Source organism: Culex quinquefasciatus, chromosome 3 (genome assembly GCF_015732765.1).
Source record: "Culex quinquefasciatus strain JHB chromosome 3, VPISU_Cqui_1.0_pri_paternal, whole genome shotgun sequence".
In the NCBI taxonomy this organism is placed as follows: domain Eukaryota; kingdom Metazoa; phylum Arthropoda; class Insecta; order Diptera; family Culicidae; genus Culex; species Culex quinquefasciatus.
The window spans coordinates 77,514,436-77,538,770 of NC_051863.1; the positions used below are offsets into that span (position 1 = coordinate 77,514,436).

At 32.0% G+C, this 24,335-nt stretch overlaps 2 protein-coding genes across 2 annotated transcripts in view; both read right to left on the minus strand.

Moving 5' to 3' along the window:
- The window catches only part of LOC6037793 (cardioacceleratory peptide receptor), a 161,614-nt gene that overhangs the window by 124,548 nt on the left and 12,731 nt on the right, over positions 1-24,335 (minus strand). The window lies entirely within an intron of this gene.
- On the minus strand, positions 16,341-17,324 carry LOC119768803. Its single transcript, XM_038260047.1, has 2 exons — positions 17,141-17,324; positions 16,341-17,082 (listed from the first exon to the last, which is right to left on the minus strand). The coding sequence occupies exon 2, from the start codon at positions 17,026-17,028 to the stop codon at positions 16,726-16,728; it is 303 nt and encodes a 100-aa protein (XP_038115975.1). The 5' UTR covers positions 17,029-17,082; positions 17,141-17,324; the 3' UTR covers positions 16,341-16,725.

Below are 24,335 nucleotides of genomic sequence, written 5' to 3' on the forward strand. Positions count from 1 at the left end.
TTTCCACGTATAACTTGTTTGGAATTTCAGCCCAAATTGCGGCTTTCAAAATAAGTCATGACAAAACGGTTCCGTCCCCAAATTCCCAACATCTCAGCAAAAACCAAAAGATAATCAAATTTGCCCTCCCAACTCCCGCTGTCCTTTTGCCTCTCTGGGGAAATTTAATTTCAAGCTAATTATCAATTTTGCCCGAAAAATTCTTTCGACCTTTACTGGATCGTCCCGCTGTTTTTCTCTCTGTCCCTTCAGTTGACTCAAGTTCCACGGCCTCCGGTCATATTCCTGTTTTTTTTTTCTGTCAATCAGAGGTCCTGCGGAGTGTTTCGCGTTTCTTGATTAAAACCAATTACTTCATCACGAGCCGGGCACACCAGTTGTGTGTAATTACGTTATTAAAAGTTAAACGATCCGATAAATGGTGCGACGTTATGCCTGTTTTGCCCGAAAAGTGGTCAAAAGTTTTTGGGACCGCGAAAAGATTTCGCCACTGGAGCGGGAGAAATAAGCAGAAGAATCAGGCAACAACGATCGATCGACAAGTGATTAAGGCGCATAATTGCGGTGCGTAACGGGAACAATTACACCAATTTAATTATACCGTGGAGGACGTGATTAAATGTGGTTAGCATTTTGAAGTATTTCAGTTGGAACTTTGTTTTTAGTCAAGACTTAAAAAAATCTTATTACTTATTTCAACTAGAATCTACTTCCTCTGTTTGAAGAAATTTGACTACAATTGTGTACAAATTAGTTTTAATCAAATTACAATGTAATAAACTTGAACATCCTGAAAAAAAACATTTAGATTTATGTTTGATTGACAGATGACTTAAACAACCTAACCTGTTAAATATAAAAACTAACTTAATCCACCTATGTGGTTGGAGCCTTCCTCACTTATTACCAACAATGGCTGATATGATGGAATGTTTTGAACTCGTTGGAAAGGTTTTTTGATAACCTTACCAAAAATAGGTCGGATGGTGGATCCGGACATAGTTTACATACATTTAAGTGAGATCCGGCTTCAAAAAGTACATCAATATCACTTAAGTGGGCATATCTCGAGACAGGGTTGCCAGATCTCAAATGTTTTGAACTCGTTGGAAAGGTCTTTTGATAACCTAACCAACGATGGGTTGGATGGTGGACCCGGACATAGTTTACATACATTTAAGTGAGATCCGGCTTCCAAAAAGTACATCAATATCACTTAAGTGGCCATATCTCGAGACAGGGTAGCCAGATCTTCAATGTTTTGGGCTCGTTGGAAAGGTCTTTTGATAAACTAACCAACGATGGGTCCGATGATAGACCCAGACATAGTTTACATACATTTAAGTGAGATCCGGTTTCCAAAAAGTACATAAATGTCACTTAAGTGGCCATATCTCGAGACAGAGTTGCCAGATCTCCAATGTTTTGAACTTGTTGGAAAGGCCTTTTTATAACATATCCAACGATGGGTCGGATGGTGGACCCGGACATAGTTTACATACATTTATGTGAGATCCGGCTTCCAAAAAGTACATCAATATTACTTAAGTGGCCATATCTCGAGACACGGTTGCCAGATCTGCAATGTCTTAGGCTCGTTGGAAAGGTATTTTGATAACCTAACCAACGATGGGTCGGATGATGGACCCGGACATAGTTTACATACATTGAAGTGAGATCCGGATATATGTGAAAACACATTTTTATACATAACTTTTGAACTACTTATCAAAACTTCAATCTGTATAAAACTCGATCTATGGGACCCCAAACCAAGTCGAATGCAATAGGTTCGGGTCAAATCGGTTCAGCCAGTGCCGAGAAACATGAGCTAGTTTGTTGGTCACATACATACATACACACACACATACACACAGACATTAGTTCAGTTTTCGATTCTGAGTCGATATGTATACATGAAGGTGGGTCTACGACGTTTTTATTCAAAGTTCATTTTTAGAGCAGGATTATAGCCTTACCTCAGTGAGGAAGGCAAAATGTCTCATTTACAACACAATAAATCATACAATTATTGCCACAGTTACGCTTTGCTCTTCGATTCCAATTTGTACATTTCTCTCCTTCTTCCAGGTAGTGTGCAAAGCAACAAAAGCCAGGTTAAAAATAAATCTTCTATAAATACCCAAACCGAGCACACCTTTGGCACGCGTTTCTACTAAACGCCAGCACGTCACCTACATATTTCAAAAGAAATTCCCGCGCTTGTCTAAAATAAAAACAACAAAAATGCGTACGACATCTAATTATGAGATCCCACATCTTTTACTCTTGTGTTTTCTAATTCTTGTCTGCGATTCCGGTGACACTTTTTTCAAAAATAAGGAAACGACCCAAAACTCAAAGCCAACACCACTAGTGTCACGTTTCTGTGAAAAGTTCTTTTCTTATGTAGATCCAATTATATGGGCCCATGTGTTTTAGAAAAAAAAACAACTAACATAAATAAAATGCGATCCACACAAAACGCGTTCATCATTTTCATCGTCGTCACTTCGAGATTAATACCACGGGCGAACTGGTGATGATGGACATTAAAGCAGCCACCCTCGTAAACAAACAAATGTTGAACCGTTTCGTGAGTCAGACAAGCAGATTTTTGGGATAGCATCGTTATTTTTTTATTTTGTTTTTTTTTTTTTTTTTTTGCAAGTGACTAATTACTGTCTTCCTGTAACGCAAATTTGACGCAAATCAAGTGGAATGTTACTGCTTCCTAAATATTTTACAAAAAAATAAACATTACCATTCAATGGTACATTAAATTTAATTAGATAGTAAGAAATGCACAAATATTTAAGTCATTTTAAATTTCAATTTAATTTAGCATCTAAAACAGAATTGTGGAATTATGTTTAAACATATCTGAAGGTTTTTGAAGGTTAACTAAACGAAACATATATTTTTTGCTTTTAATAAATAAAATTTGATGATTATACCATTAACGAACTGACGTGCCACGAGCAAACCACTTTTGACCGCAGTTGTCTTCTTTTTGTTTGGCGTTTTTGCTTCCAGCGAACAAGCTGTCAAACGATTTTCTCTTTTCCCTCTCTTCATTAGCTCTCTTCTCTCGCTTCGCGCCAACGTTTATATGCAATGTATTGTTGAAGTCAGCATAAACAGACATCAATATTACGCCCTTTTGAAATGTTAGTCTTGATTTGAAAATTTTGAAAATATTGTTTTCGAAAAGATCGGAAAATTTCAAAAAATGTTTCATATTTTAACATTGTAAACTGGACCATTAGTTGCTGAGATATCGACGTTAGAAAATGGTGGGTTGTTTGGGTGAGACTTAAAAAACTTCAATTTCCCTGTTTTTAAACACTTGCATGGCAATATCTAAGCAATTAAGTGTCGTATGAACAAAGTTCAAAAAAGCAAGATATACAGAATTTTCTCAGCTATTCAAAAATATTTTTTTCAAAAGTGGGCAAACATGGGCACTAATTTAAAAGAAAAATTAATAACCGCGACTATTTTGAAAAAAGTTACCTAAAAATGGCTATAACTTGAAAACGGTGCATTTTATCAAAATTTCACTAGAGTACTTTTTGATTGCAAATTCGTTTTTACATCGAAAAATAGAGTTGAAAATTTTTGGCGGCCAATATTTCGATTTTTTGAAAAAATCTGTTTTGATTCAAAAAATCATAACTCGGTCAAAGTTTTTTTGCCCATTCTAGAAATTTCTGAAAAGTTGGCATTTGATGTCCTAACATATCATAATAGAAAAAAATAAATAGTGTTTATTTGCAAATCAAGTTTTAGTGACAAAAGGTTAAATAAAAAATCACAAAAAAAATTATACCGTGTATCGATTCTATGACAATTTCCGGAATTCCATTTCCCGGAATGGACGTTTTCCGGAATGGACATCATCCGGAATGGACGTTTTCCGGAATGGACGTTATCCGGAATGGACATTATCCGGAATGGACGCTATCCGGAATGAAATTTCCCAGAATGGACGTTACCCGGAATGGACATTTCCCGGAAAAATGAGTTTTTTATATTACCTGATTTGACAATGAATGGAATCTTGCCAACTCGATGACTTGTGGTTAAAAATTATTTAGTTTGTACTCCGTTGGTTTGACCTAGTCACATTGAAGGAACTCGATATTTTGACAACAATATGAATGATAAATACATGAATAATAAGAAAGAAAGTAAAATGTTCGGACACGAACAATAGAAACAAGCAAGTTGACTATTGAACCAATACTTTATTAACCACCACGAGATGTAACAATGTTGATCGATAGATATTAGACAAACAATAGATGTTTTTAACATTCTTTCAACGTGTTGTTATATCATAATGTTCCCTTCTTTTGTTAATCAGTTGACTTTTGTGACTAAACTCTACCAAATTTTACCATAAAGCAGAACGATTATTTTCAGAAAATAAAAGCTTTCATAAGATCAAAGTATAATGTGTATTTTCTTGTGGTTTTCCTTTCTTTAAAAAAAATACAGATCTTTCATCAAAGTAAGGGAACTATACCCTTTTTCATCCTATTTCTATTATTGGCCTATCAGTACTTTGATCATTAATTACAGCTTACATAAAGTGTTTAAGTAGTAATATATAGCTCAAATAAAAGTGAGCAAGCAACTCTCCATTGTTGATACATCTGAACATTTTTATTTATTAGCGGAAAACGTCAAAAGTGATGTTAATTGGTCGAACGGCTTAGAGTGATTAAAATGGGTATATTTCCCCTAATGGGATTTCATATATGAATTTTCTTTTTTTGTTAATTCTACTAAATTTTACCTAGCTTTTCGTTACAGAACTCTGCACTATAAAGAAGAATGTTTATTTTCAAAGAAGGGAAAACCTCTAGAAAATAAAAAGCTTTCAGAAAATCAAAGTATAATGTGTATTTCCTTAAGGTTTTCCCTTCTTTAAAAATTAACAGTCTTTCATCATTGTGATAGGATTTCGTGTAAGAGATTTCCCTTCTTGTGTATATCAGTTGACTTTTGTGACTAAATTCTACCAAATTTTATTATAAAGCAGAATGTTTATTTTTAATGAAGGGAAAACTACCTTGATTGTCTGAAAAGCTTTCTATTATCTTGAGGTTTTCCCTTCTTCAAACATTCTGCTTTATGGTAAAATTTGGCAGTCAACCGATTAACACAAGAAGGAAAATCTCTTACGTGGAATCCAATCACATTGATGAAAGATCGTGTATTTTTATAGAAGGAAAACCCCAAGAAAATACACATTATACAATGATTTTTGAAAAGCTTTTTATTTTTTAGAGGTTTTCCCTTCTTTGAAAATAAACATGCTGCTTTATAGTGCAGGGTTCTGTAACAAAAAACTAGGTAAAATTTAGTAGAATTCACAGAAAAAGAAAATTCTTATATAAAATTCCATTACTTTGATGAAAAATCGTGTATTTTTAAAGAAGGGAAAACCTCTAGAAAATACACATTATACTTTGATCTTATGAAAGCTTTTTATTGTATAAAGGTTTTCCCTTCTTTGAAAAAAATCATTCTGCATTATGGTAAAATTTGAGAGAATTCATTCACAAAAGTCAACTGATTAACAAAAGAAGGGAAATTTCTTATATAACATTACATTGAAAGAATGTTAAAAACATCTAGTGTTTGTCTAATATCTATCGTTCTACATTGTTACATCTCGTGGTGGTTAATAAAGCATTACGGTTCCACAGAACAGACTATGCTAAGCACGGTCCTATCAACAGAATGATGGAAACATATAACAAATACAGTGACACAATCGATTTTGCTATGACTAAATCCGCTATGAAAAAACAGTTTTATAACCAAAGAAGATAGTTTATAACTTAAATAATGTTCACCTGTAATTAGTAATTAAATAAATCTTTTCCAGTTCCTGAGGGGAACACCCATGAAGAGTACCAGGGCCGGCATTTACAAAGCGTATTCAGTGGCAGTTTTTCACTCAACTAATGCTAACATGTTTAGGATAATGTTAACATTTCATAGGTCGCCTCCCTAAGGTGTCGTGATAAGGTCCAGTTTGTGACGATACACTACCTTCCCTTTACTAATCAATCGATTCCAGAAGGGAAAAGATCACCAGTTGTGTTGGTCCGAGCCGGGATTTGAACCCCGATCTAAAGCTTACGAGGCGGAAGCGTTACCACTAGGCTACGTGGCTCGGTCGATCAATGTAGTCTACGTTTGTTTGACGAATAAATAAATAAATAAAAAGTATTGGTTCAATGGTCACCGCTTGCTTATATTGTTCGTGTCCGAACATTTTACTTTCTTTCTTATTATTCATGTATTTATCATTCATATTGTTGTCAAAATATCGAGTTCCTTCAATGTGACTAGGTCAAACCAACGGGGTACAAACTAAATAATTCTTAACCACAAGTAATCGAGTAGGCAAGATTACATGCATTGTCAAATCAGGTAATATGAAAAACTCATTTTTTCCGGGAAATGTCCATTCCGGGAAACGTCCATTCCGGGAAATTTCATTCCGGATAACGTCCATTCCGGATAATGTCCATTCCGGATAACGTCCATTCCGGAAAACGTCCATTCCGGATAATGTCCATTCCGGAAAACGTCCATTCCGGGAAATGGAATTCCGGAAATTGTCATAGAATCTTTCAGCGTTTTGGCTGTAGTGGCAAAATAAAAGAAGAAACCTCGCAATGTTATTACATATTTGGAAAGATAATTGACTTTCTTACAAAGAAATATCATGGAGAATGAACCATATAGTACCTGTGCTTCCCCTGAAATAAAAATGTAGCGTGACGGGACAACATCGTAAAACTGGACTTTTAAAAGGCACACTACAAAAATCGCTACAGTTTTGCCAGTTTGATTTTTAAAAACTTTTGCTCTTCTACTCATTATCACAAATTAAAAAAAGAATCTTTTGCTCCTTGAACTGAAAGAATTGGATGAAATTTGAGTTTTTGCCAGCCATTTCTTTTCGTGACGGGACAACGAAAGGAGCAGATTTATGAAAAAACTCCTCTCCCGTACAATGGCTTGCAGACCACTTTTGGTCAATGTTCTTGGCTTTTAAGGTAAGAAAACGCATTTAAAGCATTTTGCAATTATTGCATCATAATAAAAATGATTTTTTTTCATATTAAAAATCATATTGAAAATTGAAAAATATGACATTTTGGTGTAGCTTCGCTAAGAATCGGTCATATAATTTTTGTATGGACATCTGCCAAATTTGTATGAAAAATTATATGAACGAACTGATGATGCAAAATGGCTTCTTTGGGCATACCAAAGATACCAAAAAAGTTTCAGTTGGATTAAAAAATACAAAAATTAATATTAAAGAAAAAAGACCGATTCCGTAGAGAACTGCTCCCTTTTCGATTTGCGTTAAACTTTGTCTTAAGGGTAATTTCAGTCCCAGATCAAGAATCCAAAGCCCATTTTTTAATTTTTATGACGGTTGTGAGTCGGTATGACTCGTTTTTTTAGAGAAAAGTGTTTTTTTTTTGTATCTGGGACCATCCATAAACCACGTGGACACTTTTTTTGAAAATCTCAAACCCCACTCCCCCTCCCCCTTGTGGACCATTTCCATGCATTTTTTTTTGTATGGCGCGTGGACAATCGCCAAACCCTCCCGCCTTAAGGTGTCCACGTGGTTTACGAAAGGTCCTGTTACTTTTTTTGTGTTAGAATATTCTACAAAGTTTTAAAGCAAACAATTTTTAAAAATGTTGATGCATAAACATAATGGGGTTTCTTGTAACCATAACGAGTTATCGCAATTTTACGAAAAAAAAGTTATGAAAAAATTGACCGACTTATAACCGTACAGGGCCATCCGCGACGGCCACGAACGATGAAACAAAGATAAACAATAAAAACAACTATTTTATTTAAAAAAAAGATACTATACATACTTCGAAATTTTACTAAATTTTATGTAATCTTTGCTCGAAAACTTTGAAAAACATTTTCACATTTTTACACGGATGTTCATTTTTATCAAATTAGATTTGGCAGCGAATGACCCAAACGAGATTTAAAATTAATATAAAAAAAACACAAGTACGCTCAAAATTATGTACATTCCGAAACGATTAAATTATACCAAGCTTCCCATGCGCCAGTGCCAACGCACACCGCGGGTTTGGTTTTCTAGCTTCGGTACGTGCCTGAACCCATTTGTGTATTGGTATCTTGGTACATCGTACCAGCGCACCACGACACTCTCGGCTCGCCCCATCGGTTTTGTGTCTGGCACTCACCCATGGCATAAACCCTGCGTGCTTTTTTTTTTTTTTTTTTTTTTTTAATTTATATTAATTTATTATTCAAATTTCTTTTCCATGTACATTCATTCAGTTAAAATATTATTGAGTGTCTAATCACAAACGATGACTTTTCACCTCAAATTTAAATACTAGCAACTTTCATTTATTCATGAAATATTGTAGCTTTCGCTATTCAGTGATTTCAAATGTAGGAGGTCCTACATGTACAAAAGGGAAAAGGGATACCTTAAAACTAACTTATAAACTATATAAAGAGCGGATCAATGCAGCTGAAGACTGCAATGATTTTTGTCGAAATGCATCAATTATCTTATTGGACATAACATCCAAAGTGTCAACTTCGGCTAATTCATGAAGTTCACTGGTGCTGAACCAGGGAGGAAGTTTCAGAATCATTTTCAGAATTTTGTTCTGAATCCTCTGAAGTTTTTCTTCCTGGTTAAGCAACAGCTTGTCCAGATCGGCACAGCATAAAGCATGGCAGGTCTGAAAATTTGTTTATAAATTAACAGTTTATTCTTGAGACAAAGTCTAGAATTCCTGTTTATAAGTGGATACAAACATTTAATATATATGTTACATTTAACCTGGATACTTTCAATGTAATCCTTGTAAGTAAGGTTTTTGTCAAAACCAAGTCCAAGATATTTCACTTGATCCTCCCACTTTAAATTTACCTCATTCATCTTTATAATGTGATGACTTTTTGGTTTAAGAAAATCAGCCCTTGGTTTGTGAGGGAAAATAATAAGTTGAGTTTTTGCAGCATTTGGAGTAATTTTCCATTCTTTGAACCCAGCGTGCTGTGGTACGCGCCGTGGTATTGAACCCGTTTTGTACCGCCAGCGCATACCACGGCACGTACCTCGGATCGTGCCGAGTAAAGCACCTTGGTTCATACACCGGGTTCATGCCATGGGTGAGTGCCAGACACAAAACCGACGTGGTGAACCGAGAGTGTCGTGGTGCGCTGGTACGATGAGCCAAAATACCCTCGGTTCGTGTGAGTCGGATACGGGTGTAAACCGAACAAAGCAGGCGCAAAGCAAACCCAGGGGACAAGTGAACCGCGTGTACCGCACGGTGCAGGGAAGCTTGAATTATACAATCTAGTGATTCACTATCTTGTGATTGAGTCTGCAAAAATATAAACTCAAACAATAAAGCATTGTATTTTTTTTTAGAAATTTTCAATGTATTCTTCAAAAATAACGCATTTTTATCATGATGTAAATATTCTCGTTCCGTTAAACGGTTATCCTCCAACCACGTGAAATAGCTATTACACTATTTCCAAAGATTTGTGCTCTCAACTGTCCACAAAGTTTACGAGTGGCAGTATGTCTTTTTTTTATTCGCTTTGGGCGCCAACCATCCCCACCAAAACGCCCGATCATAAAACCAAGGAAAATACCCACCCGCTTTCCCAATCGATCACTATCAGCTGAATCCACCCACGACAATCTTTCTTTACCCAGCGAAAGTAGAAGAAAGAATTTAAGCAAGTTTTACTTTTACTCTCTATAGTAGTGTAACGGCGATGAACTAGTCAGATGGGCCCATCTGCTTTAAGATTGAGAGCTTTTGTTTTGGTTTCTCTGAAACGGTGCACAAAACAAGTCAAGTCACGTGCCTAAATGCGTGCCCAGGAAGAAACTTACAATGTTGAACGAAGCTTTACAAGTGCACTCTTGATGAAATATTTTCAAGGGCTTGTTAAAGTATCGTCTCGAAAAGAAAACATTATAACTTTTCAATGTTTTAAGTTTTCTTTCAAAGTGAGCTCTTAAAAACATTCCCTGTTGTTTTTGCAAAATGAACCGGCTTTTAAACCCTTGTCCAATTAGTTTGCTCTCTCTACATACTTTTAAACAACTTTTCTGTGAACGAATTCCCACATAGAAAAATGGGCGGAAAACGGCCAAAAAGCGGGGACGTTTTGCCTGAAAGCGGGCCCGATTTTCAGCCCGTTTTTTCCCCTCGTTGTGGCCCATTGCGTGCCAGAATGCAACATTTAGGCGGGCGTTACGCATTTTGGCCGCTGTGTTACGCCCGTCTGTGGCACGCTTTTGGGCCCGTTTTGACCACGATAACGGGCCTATAAACGGGGGACTGACGTGCCGGAAACCGGGGGGATTCTCCTTCCAGTTTACTTCGGATTTCAAGTTTGGGCGGTTAAATAAAATAGGGTGACAAATAAACACGACAGATTATTTTTTTATTTAAAAAAATATTGAATTAACAACAAACAACCTTAAACTAATTACCTAACTAGCTAAAAGATATAAGTTAGGTTAGTATGTTTACAGGACTTTAAATTGATTTTATTGGTAATTTGGTCAAATTTAGTTTATTTTAATTAGATTTACTTAAATTTAGTTATGTTCAGTTAAACTTAGTTAAATGTAGTTGAATTTAGTTAGATTTAGTTTAATTTAAATAGATTTAGTAAAATTTAGTTAAATTAAGTTACATTTAATTAAATTTAGTTTAATTTAGTTACATTTAGTCAAAATAAGTGAAATTTAGTTAGATTAAGTATAATTTACTCAAGTTTCATAAAATTTCGCTAAAATTATTTCAATTAAGTTAAATTTAGTTAAACTTAGAAAATTAAGTTAAATTAAGTTTAATTTAGTAAAATTTAGTTTAATTTAATTAAATTTATTTAAATTTATTTAAATTATGTTTGATTTAATTAAATTTAGTTGAATTTAGTAAAATTTAGTAAAATTTAGTAAAATTTAGTAAAATTTAGTTAAATTTAGTATTTTTTAGTAAAATTTAGTAAAATTTAGTAAAATTTCGTAAAATTCAGTAAAATTAAGTAAAATTTCGCAAAATTTCGTAAAATTTCGTAAAATTTAGTGAAATTCAGTAAAATTAAGTTATATTTAGTAAAATTTAATTAAATTTAGCAGAATTGAGTCAAATTTTGGTAAATTTAGTTAAATTTAGTTAAATTTAGTTGAATTTAGTTAAATTTAGTTGATTTTAGTAAGATTTGGTTAAATTCAATAAAATTCAGTTTTACTCAAAATTTACTCAAAATTAACTCAAAATTAGTTTAGTTTAGTTAGATTAAGTTAAATTCAATAAAATTTCGTAAAATTAAGCTTAATTTATTTCAATTAAGATTTATTAAGTTAAACTTAGTTAAACTTGGTTAAGTTTAGTTAAATTTAGAAAAATATAGTACAGTTAAGTGAAATTGAGTTTTATTTAGTTATGTTTAGTTAAACTTAATTAAATGTAGTTGAATTTAGATAAATTCAGTTGAAATTAGTTAGATTTAGTTAAATTTAGTTAGATTCAGTCAAATTTTGTTAAATTTAGTTAGATTTTATTAAATTTAGTTGAATAAGATTAAGTATTAGGATTCGAAAATTTTGATTTATTTATTTCAATTTAGTTAAATTTAGTTAAACTTAGTAAAGCTTAGCTAAACTTAGTTAAATTTAGTTAAATTTAGTTAAATTTAGTGAAATTTAGTTTAATTTAGTAAAATTTTGGTCAAATTAGGTAAATTTAGTAAAATTTAGTAAAATTCAATTGAATTTTGTTTGATTTAGTTAAATTTAGTTAGATTTAGTCAAATTTAGTTAAATTTAGTAAGATTTAATTAAATTTAGTTATATTTAGTTAAACTTTGTTAAATTTAATTAAATGTAGTCAAATTGAGTTATATTTGATTAAATTTAGATATATTTAGTTAAATTTGGTTATATTTACTTGAATTTAGTTAAATTTAGTTAAATTTAGTTAAATTTAGTCGAATTTAGTTACATTTAGTAGCAATAAGTAAAATTTAGTTAGGTTAAGTAAAATTTTATAAAGTTTCGTAAAACTTCACATAATTTACTTGAATTTAGTTTACTTTGGCTAAATTAAGCTATATTAAGTTAAATTTAGTAAAATTATGTTAAATTTAGTTTAATTGAGTTATATTTAGATACATTTAGTTAAATTTAGTTAAACTTAGTTGAATTAAGAAAAATTTAGTTATGTTTAGTTTAGTTCATGTAAATTTAGATGAATTTAGTTGAATTCAAATAGATTTAATTCAATTTAGTTGAATTTAGTAACATTTAGTTTAAATTAATTAAATTTATTCAACTTTAGCTAAATTTATTCAAATTTAGTTAAATTTATTTATATTTAGTTTAATTTAATTAAATTGAGTAATAAAAATAAAATTTAGTACGATTCAGTAAAATTTTATAAATTTAATTAATTAAATTTATTTAATTTATTTCAATTAAGCTAAATTTGGCTAAATAAAGTTATATTAACTTAAAATAAGTTAAAATCAGTTATATTCAGCTGAATTTAGTCAAATTCGGTTAAACTAAGTTCAATATAGTTAAATTTAGTTGGATTTAATTAAATTTAGTAAAAATAAGTAAAATTTATTAAAGTTCATTAAAATTCAAATTGGATAAATTTAGTTAGATTCAGATTGATTTCGTTGCATTTACTCAAATTGAGTTAAAATCATAAAAATTTGGCTTAATTTTAATGAAATCAGTTTAAAGAAAGTTATTTATTGAAATAAGTCGAATTATATTAAATTTAGAAAAATTAGGTTAAATTTAGTAAAATTTTGTTGAAATAAGTTAAATTTACCTTAATTAAGCAAAATTATGTTTAATTTTCCTAAATGTGTTTAAACTTAGTTGAATTCAACTAAGTTAAATAAAGTTTGGCTGAATTTACTAAAATTTTGCTAAATTTATTTAAATTAATATAAAATTTGTTGAATTTATTCAAATTTAGATAAAATTTATGAAATGAAGTATAATTTAGTTCAATATGTCTGAATTTATTGAAATTACTTTAATTTGGCTGAATTTAGGTAAATTACGTTAAATTAGATAAATTTAGTGAAGTTTAGTTAATCTATGTTTAATTTTGTTGAATTCAATTAAGTTTCATATTTTTTTATAATCTTTGTTAAATTTAGTAAATTTAAGTTAAATTGAGTAAAATTAAGTAAAATTTGATTAAATTAAGATAAACTTAGTTAAAATTGGTAGAATCAAGTGAAATAGAGTCAAATTTGGTTTAATTACGTTATATTTAGTATGATTGAATTGAATTTGGCAGAACTTAAGTCAATTAATTTAAATTAAGGTTAATTGAGTTGAATTAAGTAAAATTTAGTTTAAAAATGTTAAGTTGAGCGAAATTTCATATAATTTAGTTTAATTTTGCTAAAATGAGCTAATTCAGTTAAATTTGGTTAAATTACGTAAAATTTGTTTAGATAAAGCAAAATTTATTTATGTTTAGTAAAATTTGGCTTAAGTTTGACTAAATAAAGTATAGCTTAATTAGCAGAATTCACTTAAATTTTGATTAATTGAGTTAAATTTACTTAAATTTGGCTAAATTTGTTTTTTAAACTAGTTAAATAGAGTTTAATTACTTTCAATTCAGTCAAATTAAATTAAATTTAGTAAAACTAAGTAGAATATAGTTACATCATGTTAAATCTACTGAAATTAAGTTGAATTATGGTTAATTTAGCTAAATTTTGGTAAATTTTAGTTCAATTTGCCTAATTTTAGTTAAATTTGGCTAAATTAAGTTATATTGTCTTAAAGTTTGTTGTTTGTTTGTTGAGTTTATTAATTTAACTAGGTAAATTTTATTAAGCTTGGTTATTTTTATTGAATTCCATTGAATTCAGTTAAGTTAAATAAATTTTATTAAACTTCGCAAAATTTATTTAAATTAGGTTAAATTGAGTTGAATAAAGTTAAATTGGGTTAAATTCAAATAAACTTAGTTGAAATTGGTAGAATCAACTGGAAAAAGTTAAATTTCGTTAAATTAAGTTATATTTAGTAAAATTGAATCAAATTTAAATCAATTAAATAAAATTAAGGTAAATTCAGTTAAATTTAGTAAAATTTAGTTAAAGTATGTCAAGTTTAGCAAAATTTTTGTATTTTTGTATTTTTGTATTTTTGTATTTTTGTATTTTTGTATTTTTGTATTTTTGTATTTTTGTATTTTTGTATTTTTGTATTTTTGTATTTTTGTATTTTTGTATTTTTGTATTTTTGTATTTTTGTATTTTTGTATTTTTGTATTTTTGTATTTTTGTATTTTGTATTTTGTATTTTTGTATTTGTATTTTTGTATTTTTGTATTTTGTATTTTTGTATTTTTGTATTTTTGTATTTTGTATTTTTGTATTTTTGTATTTTGTATTTTTGTATTTTTGTATTTTGTATTTTGTATTTTTGTATTTTTGTATTTTTGTATTTTTGTATTTTTGTATTTTTGTATTTTTGTATTTTGTATTTTTGTATTTTTGTATTTTTGTATTTTTGTATTTTTGTATTTTTGTATTTTTGTATTTTTGTATTTTTGTATTTTGTTTTTTGTATTTTTGTATTTTGTATTTTTGTATTTTTGTATTTTGTATTTTTGTATTTTGTATTTTTGTATTTTGTATTTTTGTATTTTTGTATTTTTGTATTTTTGTATTTTGTATTTTTGTATTTTTGTATTTTTGTATTTTTGTATTTTGTATTTTTGTATTTTTGTATTTTTGTATTTTTGTATTTTTGTATTTTTGTATTTTTGTATTTTTGTATTTTTGTATTTTGTATTTTGTATTTTTGTATTTTGTATTTTTGTATTTTTGTATTTTTGTATTTTTGTATTTTTGTATTTTGTATTTTTGTATTTTTGTATTTTTGTATTTTTGTATTTTTGTATTTTTGTATTTTTGTATTTTTGTATTTTTGTATTTTGTATTTTTGTATTTTGTATTTTTGTATTTTGTATTTTTGTATTTTGTATTTTTGTATTTTTGTATTTTTGTATTTTTGTATTTTGTATTTTTGTATTTTTGTATTTTGTATTTTGTATTTTTGTATTTTGTATTTTTGTATTTTGTATTTTTGTATTTTTGTATTTTGTATTTTTGTATTTTGTATTTTGTATTTTTGTATTTTTGTATTTTTGTATTTTTGTATTTTGTATTTTTGTATTTTTGTATTTTTGTATTTTTGTATTTTTGTATTTTGTATTTTTGTATTTTTGTATTTTTGTATTTTTGTATTTTTGTATTTTTGTATTTTTGTATTTTTGTATTTTTGTATTTTTGTATTTTTGTATTTTTGTATTTTTGTATTTTTGTATTTTTGTATTTTTGTATTTTTGTATTTTTGTATTTTTGTATTTTTGTATTTTTGTATTTTTGTATTTTTGTATTTTTGTATTTTTGTATTTTTGTATTTTTGTATTTTTGTATTTTTGTATTTTTGTATTGATCCTTTCACTGTAACTTGGATTTTGCCCGCACTTATTTCTCGTACTTTTGACAACAGCATTTCAAAAACTAGGCAACCAGCTTTTGTTTATTTACATTTTCAGTCGCAGTTTCCACCAAACTGGACGTTTCGCACTCTTAAATTGCGATTGACAGCTGAAAAACGATCGGCAACCGCGGCTCGCTTTGACCTTTTTTGCGAAAATTTTAAATTTTCCAAGCCAGTTTGACAAGTCGCAATAGTGCGATCGATAGCAAAAATATAGTGCGAAGTCCAAGTTAGTGGGAATTGCGCAATATTTTTGTATTTTTGTATTTTTGTATTTTTGTATTTTTGTTTTTTTGTATTTTTGTATTTTTGTATTTTTGTATTTTTGTATTTTTGTATTTTTGTATTTTTGTATTTTTGTATTTTTGTATTTTTGTATTCTTGAATTTTTGTATTTTGTTTTTTTTTTGTTTATTTTTGTATTTTTATAGTTTAATTATCCATATTTTAGCATTTCAGTACATCGGCTTGTAGAATGCTATAATTGTTCTATTTTGGTGTTTATATTTTTTTAATTTTTTTATATTTTTGTGTCATTGTTTTTGTGGCTTAGAATATCAGTATTATTATTATTGTTTAGTATTTTTGTGGTTTTGTTTCATTGTATTTGTGTTTTTTGCAATTTTATTTTTAATGTTTGAACATTTGTGTTTTTGAATTTTATAGAGAATAATATTAATTTATGTTTGGGGGAATTAACAATTCAGAAATTTGAACAGAACAAGAAAAACTGCTTTCCTGCAAGAAGTTAATTCTCTCTCGGAAAATGAAGGAACAAATGCGCAGCACTCTAAGCTGGTCAGTTGAGGTTCCAGGTGACGGACCACGGCCGGCTCCGGCGGCATGACGTCCCAGGGGTTGCTAGAGATGCATCCTCTGCTGCAGCGAGTTGGACAGCTCGGCTGCGGTTGATCCGCCGGGGAACATTGGGTTAGCAGCCGACGGCGCGGTAAATTTGTTTGCTCCGGAGGTTGGAACTGCCCCGACGAAAGGACTGGATAAATTGGCAGCGGTCAGTTCGACGGCCTACTCGTACAGCATCCCGCGCTGGTCTAGCAGCAGCACGTTCTGTGTGTTTTCTAAATGGGGAACTGCAGCTCTTGCGGGATCGGAATGCGCGGCTGTTGACTTGCCAGCTGCTGTTTTAGTTGGTTTGTGTCGGCCTCGGCGTTCTTCATGCGGCGCAAGATCTCGCTCTGCTGGTTCTTGTTGAGCAGCTGGGTCAGCAGATAGTAGCTGGAATGGTTTTGGGCCACTGTGTCGACTAGGCACTTGAACGCCGTACTGGACGTTTGTTCTGCTGCTGGGGAAGCGACTGTTGCCGAAGGGAGAAAGTTCACTCGCTTGACCGTTTGTGCGAATTCGCACCACGGCAGAACCATTTGCGGAAGTGCGATCCGGATAGAGCGCCACTGGTGCCGGTGCAGCAATCGGTCCTGAAAATCGAAACAAACTCAGGTTGTGTTCAAGTTGACCTCATCCCGCTGGACTTACCTCTGCTTCTCATCCTCCTTTGGCAGCCATCCGCGCTGGATCCTCCTTGATGACCGTGCCCTGGAGGACGAACCATTCTTCCTCCTTGGTTTGGCCAGGGCCTCGGTTGTTGTTTGGGTCTTCGGGGATGCCAGCGGTGCGCCCAGCCCGGGAGCATGTTGACAGCTCCCATACAAACTGAGCGTACCTCTTTTTGTGGGCCCAGTGGGCCTAAGATGGCGGCCTTTGATATTATCTAGACAAATTTTTGAAAATGGCGAATAGTTTTAATAAAAAATATTTTTGCCTTGTTTCGGTTTAAAACGACAAAATAAGCAGTTTGGAATCATTTTTGTAAAAAACTTGTTTAGAGATACGCCACGTCCAAATATTAGTCTAGAACAGTTGAAAGGAGCGTGCCGCGAAAGCCGTCACGAAAAAAAAGTTTCCCATGAAAAATTTGAGTTGCGTAATTAATGGGCGGATCCGACGAGGCCCACTGGCCATCTGTCGGTGAATACGCGCAACTCACGAAAACTGTCAGCTTAGGGTCCGGCTGGGTGCGCCGCTTGGAAGAGGTGGCGGAGGAGGAAGCTGCAAAGGGAAATAAACAAAACCTGTTGCCGCGAAATTAAGCTTAAATGGCTTGAATGACTAATTAATGTAATCACTTACCTTCATTTTCACGAAAAACGAAAAAAAAAACGCGCAAGCAACAAACTATTTTTAAAACCTTTTGCAAAAGCAAACAAACATGTTTGACAGTTTGCGCGTTACGATTATTGAGGCAGTGTACGTGCTTGCAAGCGCGAATGATATTGGTGTGAGTGAGCAACACAAAACATTAAATTTTTATGGTGCGTGTCTTTGCTTAAGCGTCTTAACTGGCACTGGCGATGCCCGATTCTCGGCCGCAGCCCCCCTAACGTTAGAGTGGGTTGCCGTTTACCATTTTCTTTTAACCAGTTGATGGGCGTCGGAACTCTTGAAAGAGCCTAAAGTTATGCTATTTTAAAGCGCCATCTTCTAGAAAATTTTATATTCTTGTTTAAATGTGAAAAAGGGGAAACGCCAATAGCTCGTAGAAAGCCGATCAATTCAGGCGCCACGTGGAGCAAATAATGCACTCAACGCCTGATGGAAAACTACCCTTGCTCGAAGCGGAAAAAAGAACCCGGTTGCGTAAAGGAAAAGCTTTTCCGCTAACAACCACCGCCGGCAGCCGGATCGGATGCGATTGATTGGAAAATAAAACATAAACATGTTGAAACTGTACACAGGTACCGCCCGATCACACTGATGCAATACAAATGCCGGAAAATATGAACAGTAAATCTGCATAGTCACAGCGAGCACAGTAATGGATCGTTGTTGCAATGGTATTTTGGAAGTGGAATTTTGGAAAGGAAGTTTTTATAATAGTTTTATCAAATTTAAAGAAAAAATAATCTTAATTAACTTCTCGAGCGTCCAATTTCCGGGAATTGCCGGGATTTCCTGAAAAAAATATTTCCCGTTTACAAATTTTCCGGGAATTCCCAAAATTCAAGTGGAAGTACACATTTTCTTAACTATTTGGAATCAAAGTTTTAAAAGATTGCAAAAGAATTGAGTGAGAGAACTTAATATGATTTTATTCAATTCAATTTACTGTTCATATTGAACTAATTAGTTCGTCTAAAAATTTCATGCAAAGATTTATTTCAGATTTCATTAATTTCTGAAGCTATAACAATTGGGAATAGATCTTGCTTATTTGTTAGACAGACATTACAGTACTTTGGAATGAAAATCAAGTATTTTAATTTATGTTATAACATTTGTAAATGAGGTATTAACCCCTTCCTGTCATGATCATAATCGAGTTTTTTTTCGTTTCTGTTTACCGCAACTAACTTGGATGAAAATTGAATTGGTATCATTCAATATTTCAAAGGGGTTTGCAAGAAGAATATGTCAAATGGTATTCGAGAAATTCAATATGAAGTTAAATATTAATCAAGCACCGGTAAGAAGGTTGTAAGAAGATTCAATATAAAAAAAACATGTATGTTATTCATGACCAGACACCAGTAAGACTTGTAGAGTTCTATGCTGGTTTGATCACAGGGATAAATTTGAAAGTAATGTTGTGGATGCGGATCCTGGATTCATTTTAATCGCTGTCCAAGCACTTTGATTTCAAAAGGGCCAAACATTCAATAATACGCCCTATTTTAAATGTTTGTCTTGTTTTAAAAATTTCGAAAAATTTTTTTTTCGAAAGAATCGAAAAATTTTACGAATGATTCATATTTTGACTTTGTAAATCGGACCATTAGTTGCTGAGATATAGACATTAGAAAATGGTGGATTGTTTAGGTGAGACTTAGAAAACATCAATTTTCCTGTTTTTAAACACTTGACTGGAAATATCTCAGCAACTAAGAGTCGTATCAACAAAGTTCAAAAAAGCAAAATATAGAGAATTTTCTCAGCTTTTCAAGAATATTTTTTTGAAAAGTGGGCAAACATGTGCACTAATTTAAAAAAATAAAAAACTGCGACTTTAAAAAAAAAGTCACCTATAAATGGATTTAACTTGAAAACGGTGCACTTTATCAAAATTTCACTAAAGTACTTTTTGATTGTAAATTTGATTTTACATCGAAAAATGAATTTTTGAATTGTTGAGTTGATTTTTGATTTTTTGAAAAAATCAATATTGATTCAAAAATTTATAATTAGGTCAAAGATTTTTTGCACAACCTGGAAATTTCTGAAAAGTTGGCATTTTATGTCCTCTAAAACATATCGAAAAATAAAAAAAATAAAAATAGTGTTTTTTTTTTTTGCAAATCAAGTTTTAGTGAAAAAAAGTTTAATAAAAAATCACCATTTTTTACCGTGTATCACGTTTTTTTCAGTGTTGTCCATATCCAAACCTACAACTTTGCCGAAGACACCAAATCGATCAAAAAATTCCTTCAAAAGATACAGATTTTTGAATTTTCATACATCATTTTTGTATAGACAGCTGCCAAATTTGTATGGAAAATTATATGGACAAACTAATGATGCAAAATGGCTTCTTTGGGCATACCGAAGGCACCAAAAAAGTTTCAGCCTGATTAAAAAATACAAAAAAAATCGAATGACCGAAATCTACATGCTCATAAACAAATAACTCTTCTCGTCAAATATCAATACATTTTCTTGAAGTTCTATGATTTTTACTAGTGTTTAATTTATCCATTTTTCATTTGGATCATTAAAGTTGATGTTCAATACAATATTGTTGTAAAATATTAATCAAAGCCACGATTAGAATCATTTTCGATAATTTTTAAACTTCCCGAGAATTCTCGGGAATTCCTGGGATTTCCCGGGAAGTTTTATTTTACGCCGTTGAACGGATCGATCATTTAAAAAATATTGAGTTTTTGCCGCCAATTTTCTATGTCCAAAAAATAACTATTTAGCATAATAGGATCCTAAATACAGCATCATATAAATTGTGGGAATGTTTATACCAAATAGCAATCAAATGTTTGTGAGATTTTGGTCGATTTGGCAAAGCCACTCTGAAAAAAATGATTTTGCCATTCTTCAACATATTCAAATTATGCTTTTTGATTTAAAAATAAAGCAGCGAAGATTTTTTTTAAAGTGTATAATTTTTTTATTATTGCAATTAAAACTAATCATTTTAAAGATAAATTTATGTACAATAATTACTATTTAGTTTGTATGAGAATTCTGTGCACACTTGTGACACGTAGTACAATTTTACTTTCGCAACACACTTGTGACACGTGCTTTTCAGATTTTTGTCTACATAATTTACTGTATCTTTTAACTGGTGTTACCAAATTAGTCGAAACTTGGAGCGTTTGTTAAGCGATAGTATATGAACCGATTACTTCATAAAGTTTGGCTCTATCATTCATAGTTTTGAAAATATTTATCATCGAACTTTAAATATCGATTTTCTCGAATAGTACTAAATGGTCGTTGTCACAAGATAACACACAACAGACGATTTAATCAGAATTGAAAGATCATATCCATAACTCTGAATTATAAAAATAAGCAGTTTTTCATAAAACAAGTGATACTTCTTTTTTATACAGAGATATGTTCAAATAAGATCAACATCATTAACTTCTGACCATCGGCATCCTAATTTTGCTCCAAAATTATAACATAATTTAAATTTTGAAATTAACTTTAAATTATACTCATTTCCATACTTCAAAATTACTTCAAAGCCTTGAACAAAATCTTCAAAGTTGTCTTACAAAGATCAAATTTAAAATATTTTCTCAAAGAAAATCAGAGATTTGTTAAAAATGGGTAATTCTCTACCAACTCACACGAAATCGGGAAAAGTTGCCCCGACCCCTCTTCGATTTACGTGAAACTTTGTCCTAAGGGGTAACTTTTGTCCCTGATCACGAATCCGAGGTCTGTTTTTTGATATCTCGTGACGGAGGGGCGGTACGACCCCTTCCATTTTTGAACATGCGAAAAAAGAGGTGTTTTTCAATAATTTGCAGCCTGAAACGGTGATGAGATAGAAATTTCGTGTCAAAGGGACTTTTATGTAAAATTAGACGCCCGATTTGATGGCGTACTCAGAATTCCGAAAAAACGTATTTTTCATCGAAAAAAACACTAAAAAAAGTTCAAAAATTCTCCCATTTTCCGTTACTCGACTGTAAAATTTTTTGGAACATGTCATTTTATGGGAAATTTAATGTACTATTCGAATTTACATTGACCCAGGAGGGTCATTTTTTCATTTAGAACAAAATTTTTCATTTTAAAATTTCGTGTTTTTTCTAACTTTGCAGGGTTATTTTTTAGAGTGTAACAATGTTCTACAAAGTTGTAGAGCAGACAATTACCAAAATTTTGATATATAGACATAAGGGGTTTGCTAATAAACATCACGAGTTATCGCGATTTTACGAAAAAAAAGTTTTGAAAAAGTTGGTCGTCATCGATCATGGCCGTTCATGGTCACCCGCGTCAGACACGGACGACGAAACGAAGAAAAACGCAAAAAGTAACTTTTTCAAAACTTTTTTTCGTAAAATCGCGATAACTCGTGATGTTTATAAGCAAAACCCTTATGTCTATATATCAAATTTTTTGTAATTGTCTGTTCTACAACTTTGTAGAACATTGTTACACTCTAAAAAATAACCCTGCAAAGTTAGAAAAACACGAAATTGTAAAATGAAAAATTTTGTTCTGAAAAAATGACCCTTCTGGGTCAATGTAGATTCGAAAGTACATTAAATTTCCCATAAAATGACATGTTCCAAAATTTTTTACAGTCAAGTAACGGAAAATGGGAGAATTTTAAAACTTTTTAGTGTTTTTTCGATGAAAATACGTTTTCGAATTCTGAGTACGCCATCAAATCGGGCGTCTAATTTTACATAAAAGTCCCTTTGACACGAAATTTCTATCTCATCACCGTTTCAGGCTGCAAATTATTGAAAAACACCTCTTTTCCGCATGTTCAAAATGGAAGGGTCGTACCGCCCTCCGTCATGAGATATCAAAAAACGGACCTCGGATTCGTGATCAGGGACAAAAGTTACCCCTTAGGACAAAGTTTCACGCAAATCGAAGAGGGGTCGGGGCAACTGCTGTGTGAGTTGGCGGAGAATTACCCAAATAACAGAGTGTCCGGAGAAGCAGACACACGTTATGGCGGAAACAAAATATTATAAATCGAGATGGTCAATAGGAGATTTTTACGTAGAAGTCGTGTGTCACCTTCCCGATTAAAAATATGTTCGATTCATGATATGCTATCAATGAAATCTAAGTTTTTTCAGAAAAAAGTGTTTTTTTTTCATATTAATGGAGAAGCCTGGTACAAAATAAAAATAGTTTTTTTTTCTTAAATAAATAATACTTTTTTGAAAGCTTATGCTACCTAAAGGTAGTATAGGAAACGCAAACGTTCAGAATCTACATTTTAAACCAATGAGTAATGATGAGACACCAGCAACGAATTGTGCAGTGTTTACCACCACATTGTACTTACACTTTGCAACACGTGGCTCACTGTTGATATCCTCCATTTTCATATGCAATTGCACGTTATTGACAAAACCGTAAACAGCCGAGGAGGTGGAAAATTCCAACAATACGTGGTGATAAATAACATTGATGATTTTCGTGTTGATTGTAAAACAATGTCTCGAAAACAAATCAAAATGTCCCTTTTCTTCAAATTTATTTCAAGCAGATTTGCTCAAGACGATTACTCGTCCCAAAACAATCTGAGCCTTCCGCGAAAGGTTAAGATGTCCTAAATAAATAAAACACAAATCGCTTTGCTTAGGGAAAACAAAATCCAAAGAAGCTGTAACACCACAAACGATACATTCTTGCAACCGGAAAAAAGGCTCCCGAAGTCTTCACTCAGCTTAATACATTTTCATTTCAAGCCCGTAATCCCCGGCGGCCAGCAAACGCAGCCACAACCCACAGTTGACGAACTCACCGATGTGGTAACTGCTTCATCGTCGCAAATTACGTCTGTACCAGTTCCGGTGACGGAAGATTCACGGTGACGTGCCCCCGGAGGGCCAGTTTTGTCATCGAAAGTAAACAACTTCGTCGTCGAGTGCTCTTCTCGTAGCGAGGAAAGAAAAAAAAAGAAGGAAAATAACGACAACAGTGCTCACTAGCAAGGATCGGCCAACGGAACCGTGAAGGTCGTGAAGAAGCTTCTGCTTCTGTCCCGTCGAGCACCATTCCCTTCAAAAGCTTCTCTCGTCGTTATCTCGGTCACGAAATTAAAAGTCACTCGACGTCGAAATGTGGCCTCTGATGCCTCAGAAGCCGCCCTCTCGCCGCTCCAGATTCCGATGCTGGCCAGCATACGATTTCAACCTCAGTGAAGAGAAGCAGCAGCACGTGATTCGTTCAAGTGTTGATGGTCGAGAAAATATGAACAGTCATCCCTTTCTCATGAAACACTTTGATGCGACTGTTGGTCATGGTTATTAAGGACGAAGAACTATTGTAGGATAAAATAACATTTTTTTTTCAGTATGTTACTCTCTAAATTGGTGCTTAACATGGGCAGAAATATTCTATATCTTTTTTATGTTATTTTTTTAAACTTTGTCCCTACGTTAAAGAAAGCCATTTGCATAAAATTAGTTTTTCCATACTAGGCATTTGAATGTGAATGATCAAAAATCTG

Excerpts from the sequence above, each read along its gene's own strand:
- LOC119768803 (XM_038260047.1), bottom strand. The coding sequence starts at position 17,028 with ATGGTTCTGCCGTGGTGCGAATTCGCACAAACGGTCAAGCGAGTGAAC.